At 46.5% G+C, this 6,692-nt stretch overlaps 1 protein-coding gene across 5 annotated transcripts in view; it reads right to left on the bottom strand.

Moving 5' to 3' along the window:
* Window positions 1-6,390, bottom strand: part of Prpsap2 (phosphoribosyl pyrophosphate synthetase associated protein 2) — a 38,685-nt gene extending 32,295 nt beyond the window's left edge. The window contains exons 1-4 of one of the 5 annotated variants that reach the window (XM_026780323.1): window positions 6,295-6,390; window positions 4,654-4,883; window positions 873-968; window positions 491-641 (exon numbers count right to left, since the gene is read on the bottom strand). In XM_026780323.1, coding sequence (XP_026636124.1) covers window positions 491-609 — 119 coding nt within the window. In that variant the 5' untranslated portion in view covers window positions 610-641; window positions 873-968; window positions 4,654-4,883; window positions 6,295-6,390. Of the gene's footprint in view, window positions 1-490; window positions 642-872; window positions 969-1,998; window positions 2,135-4,007; window positions 4,074-4,653; window positions 4,884-6,294 lie in introns of those variants that run through there. The other 4 variants (XM_013347367.2, XM_005349896.2, XM_026780324.1 and 1 more) reach the window with 4 other exon arrangements.
* Window positions 6,391-6,692: the final 302 nt, after the last annotated feature.

Here is a 6,692-nt window from a genome sequence, read left to right as displayed (position 1 = left end):
AGACCAGGCTGGTCTCGAACTCACAGAGATCTGCCTGCCTCTGCCTCCCGAGTGCTGGGATTAAAGGCGTGCGCCACCATCGCCCGGCTTAGATCAAGGTTTTTTGGTTTGGTTTGGTTTTGGTTTTTCAAGACAGGGTTTCTCTATAGCTTTGGAGCCTGTCCTGGAACTAGCTCTATAGACCAGGCCAGATCAAGATTTTATGTATAGTAGAGATTTGATATGTGTTAAATCAGTTTGTAAAAATAACACTAAACTATAAGCTAACTATTCTCATACACTGCATTCACTCCTGTCTGCTAGACTCCAAGAATTTGTTTACAGTGGTGCCTACCACACTCCCGGGAGTTATGGTCACTCACATAAGTATATTCAGATGATATGCAGGTTAGTTATGCCTGCTTTTGAGCTTGACAATCAGCGACAGTCTGATTATCAAATTTAAAATATCACAGTGCATATGGATTTGACTGGTAAAACTGGAACTCACTCAGCAATTTTCTTTGAAAGCTCCATACAGGAGGAATTGGAATTTGCTGAAAACAACACCAGACCTCCTTTGGTTATGTTCATCTTGGTTTCTAATTCAGGAGGCGCCACACAAAACATCAAAACCTTCTTAGCTTTCCACGTCTCAGAGCCTGGAAGAAAAGAGTATAGATAAAGATCACCGCATATAAACACACCGGAGCAGATTTTGTCTGTACACAAAGAATGGCTTCAGCAGAGGGCAAATAGCTGCCGCCATAACGGTGGCTTTTATCTTAAGGGAGATATACTGTGGGCAAGAACAGCCCTTGGAGTTTAAGACTGCAGAAGGCGCCACAGTTTCATTACTTTTCATGCCCACTGGGAATAAACGATAAACTTACAAGAAAGGCGAAGCTGAAGAGCTCAGTGCTTTACTGTTTGCTGCTTAAAGTCAATTATGGACAACCTCCTGTTATTCTCTGACAACCAAATTCCTCCTGGATTAACACAGAAACATGGCAGAGCCATTAGCAAAGGCACAGACTAGCTGATCCTTAAACAAAGAATAAATGGTCCAGATCTTCAATAACACCTGCTCCCCACACTCCCACCCTGCAGCTGCTCTGTGTCACATCCAAAATTTAACTTGTTGATGATGGAGGTGGTTTTGTGATTAAGAGCACTGGCTGCTCTTCCAGAGGACCTTCATTCAATTCCTAGCACCCACACAGAGGCTCATAGCTGTCTGTAACTCCAGTTCTAGGGATCCAACACCCTCGGCACCAGGCAAGCATAAGGTGCAGATATAAATAAAAATTTAATAATAATAATTATTATTATAAGAATCACTGGGCAGGGCTGGAGAGATGGCTCAGTGGTTAAGAGCACTGACTGCTCTTCCAGAGGTCCTGAGTTCAATTACCAGCAACCACATGGTGACTCACAACCATCTGTAATGAGACCTGGCGCCCCCTTCTGGCATGTGGGCACACAGGGAAGGAATGCTATACACATAATAAATAAATCTTAAAAAAAAAAAAGAATCACTGGGCATAGCAGGGAACACCTTTAATCTTAGCACTTGGGAGGCAGAGGCAGGACAATCTCTGTGAGTTTGAGATCACCCTGGTCCACAGAACCAGTTCTATGATGGCCAGGGCTACAAAGAGACTCTGCTTAAATAAATAAATAAATTTGTTCTGTTCCTTCTCAACTGCAACAAGGCTGACCAGATAATAGTGTTTGTAGGAAATGTACACAGTGGGGCCCCCAAGTGACCGACGTCAGAACAAGAATAGGGCCTAGTCTAAAGGTGACCTTAACCCTCTCTGGCCTAAGAGTTCTCCTCTCACAGCAAGTGTAAGACTGGGAGACGTCCAAGCCCACACGTCCTTTTCTCCTCTTCCTTTGTTTACTCAGCTTAGCTAGGTCTTGGGGGACTGGGGTAGCTGTTTTCTTGTTTTGTTTTAGTTTTTAAATTTTTATTATGCAAATTAAAATATTTATTATGCAATAAACCACAAATACCTCTTCCTAGTAAAAACTGAAGGAATTCACCAGCACCACCCTGGCTCTTCCAGGACTCCTCCCCTGGCAGTTAGGGTTCTTCAGCTTAACAAGCACATTGCCTCAGGCATTTTCCACACATTCAGACACTTGAACTCTACAAAAATATGGAAAAACACTTTCAGTGTTTCTAATACAAAAAAGGATCATTGTGAATAGCTCTAAGTTGCTTGTTCACTAAACTTGAGTCACAGTCTTCCTAACTGCTGCCTGGACTTGAGTGTGGCTCTGCTGTTGTCAGAATGCCATTATCTGAGACAGGCTTCACATACAAGCAGTGGGACCACCTGGACCTAGGCAGCTCAGAGCAGCTCTACAGCAGGCTAGGAGCACTCTGTAGCAGAGCACCCTTTAGGAGACATTCTAATGGGAAGCCAAAGGTTCCATTGCAGGCTACAGGGCAATTTCCCTTAAACTGACAAGTCACAAACAGAAATGTCTGCAGTCAACCAACTTAGTGCTGGTAAGGAGTCCACTGGAGAAAACTGCGGAAAGCGGCTGTCGACCAGGGCTCCTCGAATAGTGCTCCGTTAAGACCAGTCCTCCCAAAGCCTGCTTCCATAAAACACAGCTAACTCACTTGCTTACCAACTGTTCTAGATATGCTGAGCACAGCCACAAAGCCTGAATTGTCCCTTGTGTAAAAAGTATTTCGATCCTGGCTTTCAGAGAATGCAGCTCAGCTTCAAAACACTGGGTCGTGGGAAAGAAGCCCTAACATTGGCAAGGCTGAAGGGATGGCTGAGGTTACTGGGCTCCCAGCAGGCACATGGCAGCTCACACCAGTCCTGGTTACCTACTAAACGCAGTAATACGCACAGGAGGGCTACCTTTCTACACCCCTCTACTTCAGTAAGAAGCTCCTAAATAACAACACAAGAGATCCTGAGAGGATCTGGACCAGCTCTGAGAAGTACTTCAGCCTCTCTCTGCTAGATCTATAGGATTCCAGTCCTTGGGTCTGGAGCCCACATCTCTGAGACCAATCACCCCAAATTCTGCCTTAGAACTGGCCTTCCTCTCCTTGTTGCCTCGTTCTTTCCTTGAAGATTTACAGGAAACACCCTAGTCTTCATTCACACAACAGCCCAGCCTCTCTTAGCCATGTGTCCCCCCAGGACCTCTCCTGAAGCCTTTTTTTCTGTGTTTCAAATGCACACAGCAGCCAATCTGGTCTCCAAAGCTTCTAAAGTCAAACTGTGACATAAGGGCTGGGGTGCAGCTTAATGGCATAAGGCTTGCCTATGATGAGCTTGGGCTCCATGTCAAATCCCTACGTATGCCTACCCTTGAACAGCGGGGATGGGCAGGGCATGCACCTGGAAGGGCAGAAGAATCACTGTGACTGCCCAACTCATAAGCTCTTCACCTCTAAGGGCAGCCACTGGTTCCATTCTCCCTCACTCTGTTAGAAATTCTGTGGGTTTTGGTTTTGAGACAGACAGGTTCTATGTAGCCCCGGCTGGCCTGGAACTCACTATGAAGGCATGCCTTAGACTCACAGATACCAACCTGCCACGGCCCCCCAAATGCTGGGATTGAAGGTGTGCATGCACCAAGAGCAGCCTCCATCTGTGAAATGCATTTTATTGGGCTTGGGGTCCCCAGCAGAGGGCTGGGAGGTCCCCATTAGCACAAAGTGTCAGTGTGAATAAGAGGACAGAGAACATTCTCACCCTCCCCCCATATGCCATAATTACTGTTGTGTTTAACCTAAACTTACTCTAGAATATGTGAAAATTATTTATGCATGGCTGAAAACACATCTTTTCCAAAAAAATCTCAGCATCTTTTAAGGAGCAAATCACAGCCATCTCTCTGAATGAGATAATCCGTCAGGTCTCCTGAAGGAGAGCCCTTGTTTAGATGGATTTACTATTTCAAAGCCGGCATCAATACTTAGGCTAGAATTAAGAAGCCTCACGCAGTGCGTGCTATGTCCCCTCTGAAGCATCCACTATGTAACCAACCTTCTAAAGAGACCTTGTAATCCAAGAGGCCTGGGCCACATCTTGGGCTCACTGGACTCCAAGACAATAAAGACAGAGGCTTGGTAACAGCCTCCCCACCAACACTGAAAGTTAAGGCAACAGAGGGTCAACCAATGCACGCTGAACAAAGCCTCACTTCGGGGACAATAATTAGCAAACAGAACTGAAAGTCACATGTTAACAAAAAGTATACGGAAGTTACTTTTATTAGTGATATATCTCGCTCCAAGCGAATCTGCTGCACTGCTAGAGCATTTGCCTATCATATACAGGGCCTAGGTTCAACTCCAGTATGGAAAAAACGCTGACACCAATGAGATAGACTGATGGCGGACCTTAGTGAATAGTGGGTGCTTGTGCAGCAGGCCTGGGTTCAACCAACACCAAAATTCAAAAGTACAAAATGAAATTCTGAAAAACTGGAGGGCAGAGCTTAAATTCTTCTTCTGCGGTGCCTGGCGTTTTGTGCACCTATCACGAGAACGCTTTCATATGGCCGATGCTATGTATTTCTGAGTTTCTATTTCTTGGGGACAACTTGAAGAAGCAGGAACTAGATTTAAAATTATTTTAAACCTGGGGAAGTAAACGTTTAAATCTTATTTAATGTGCATGGGTCTTTTACCTGCATGTTTGTCTGTACACGTGAGCCTGGTACCCTTGGAGGCCAGAAGAGGGTGTCAGATTCTGTGAGACTGGCATTAGAGGTGGTTATGGGCTGCCACGTGGATGGGTGCTGGGACTCAAAGTCCAGTCCTGAACAACTAACTCTTAACCACTGAGTCGGCCACACACATCTCCAGCCCCACATCTGGGGAGGTAGTTTTAATAAGAAGATGGGTTTGAATGAGGGCCCTAAGAGAGACATACATAGATCTAATTTACATGGGAAATAGAAAAGGGTAAGATCTCCTGAGTAAATTGAGAGCATGGGGACCATGGGAGAGGGTTGAAGGGGAGGGGAGAGGAAGGGAAGGAGCAGAGAAAAATGTAGAACTTAATAAAATTAACTAAAAAAAAAACCCCAAAAGATGGGTTTGTCATTACTTTCCATACTCTTTAACAAAATCACAGTATGTAAAAGCTTCTCCAACTTTTCAGCCTCTTACTCAGGACACTGGCCCCAAAAGGACAGAGCTCAGTCAGTCTGCCTTGTACTACAGTTCTTTGCATACAATAATAGGTTGCATGACACTGGGTCACACAAACATGACCTGGCAACCTGATCTCCACAATCAACAGAATCAGACAAATAACTAGATTTTGCAATGTCTATTTTTTTTTTTTTTTTTTTTTTTGGTTTTTTCGAGACAGGGTTTCTCTGTGGCTTTGGAGCCTGTCCTGGAACTAGCTCTGTAGACCAGGCTGGTCTCGAACTCACAGAGATCCGCCTGCCTCTGCCTCCCGAGTGCTGGGTCTATTGCAAACATACCTTACTCATAAAAGACCCATTTTAAGTGCTAAAGAAAGAACATGTTTTTTTTTTGGGGGGGGGGGATGTTGTCAATTTTTGGAATTTATCCCAAGTAAAGAGCTATGGTCAATAATAGAAACTGCAAGGTTTGTTGTTGTTTTTTACCATTCTGTAGCCCTATCTGGCCTGGAACTCCCTACGAGGACCAGTCATGATCTTCCACTTGCCTCAGGAATTAAGGGGTGGGCCACCAGGTCTCACAAACCGCAAGATTATTTAAGAGCAGAAACACTGGCTCTATCTTAAATCTCAGGATAGCTAATAAATATAATGTTCATATCTACGCAAACATTGGGTGACAATGGTACAAACCAGCGCAGTTACAGGAAAAGGACAAGACGGGTGTCCTACAGTGGGGCTCAATAGCATGCATTGATTATTTTTATTTTTGCATTTAAATTTTTCAGCACTAGGACAGGGCTGGCTCAAAGGCAGGCCGCTTGCACAGCTTGCAGCACCTTGCGTTCGGCCCCAGCACCGCAAGGGGGGGGGGGGGAGAAAACCGTAAGATACTAGAATTTACACTTCCTCAGGCCTCAAAGCCCGGCTCAGTATTTTCATATACCTCACAAAAGCTAAACACCCAAATTGCGGCAACATCAAAATAAGAAAAATCCTTATCAACAATAAAAAAACATTTTCGGGTAGAGTATCTTATACCACTCCTCGCTTCTCCTACGTCTGAGTGGAGTACAATTATTCTTTTCCCGGCCACTAAGGTCGGTCGAGCCGAACACGATGCTCCGGGCTCACCGGGCCGCAGTCCGCCCGCCGCGGCTCCCGCCCGCCTACCTGGTCCCGACCCCAGCCCGGCCCGCCGCAGCCTCGGCTGCCGAAGGAAGAGAGGACAGCGCTCCGCACGCCGTCTTACAGCAAAATGGCGAACCAAGCGCGAGAAAGGCGTCCGAGACTGCGAGGCCAGGGGCGGGGCCTGGGGGCAACTGGCTGAAGAGGGCGGGGCCTTGGGGGCGTGATCAGAAGGGAGAGGGGAGGGGCGGGAGGTGTGGGTAGAAGTAGGCGCGACACTTGATGCTGTGGGCGTGGCCCGCCGGAGTGGGAGGGGAAACGTGTTGTGGGCGTGGCTCAGCGAGTGAGGGGGTTTTTGAGTGGGCGTGACCAGACTTGAGGGACGGGAAAGGAGGCGGGGCCCAGAGCAGGCACTCTGACCAAGAGTTTGGCCGGGACTGTGG

This window comes from Microtus ochrogaster, chromosome 7 (assembly GCF_000317375.1).
Source record: "Microtus ochrogaster isolate Prairie Vole_2 chromosome 7, MicOch1.0, whole genome shotgun sequence".
NCBI lineage: Eukaryota > Metazoa > Chordata > Mammalia > Rodentia > Cricetidae > Microtus > Microtus ochrogaster.
Note: the sequence above shows the minus strand (reverse complement) of the source record. Positions and strands in the feature narration are given on the sequence as shown.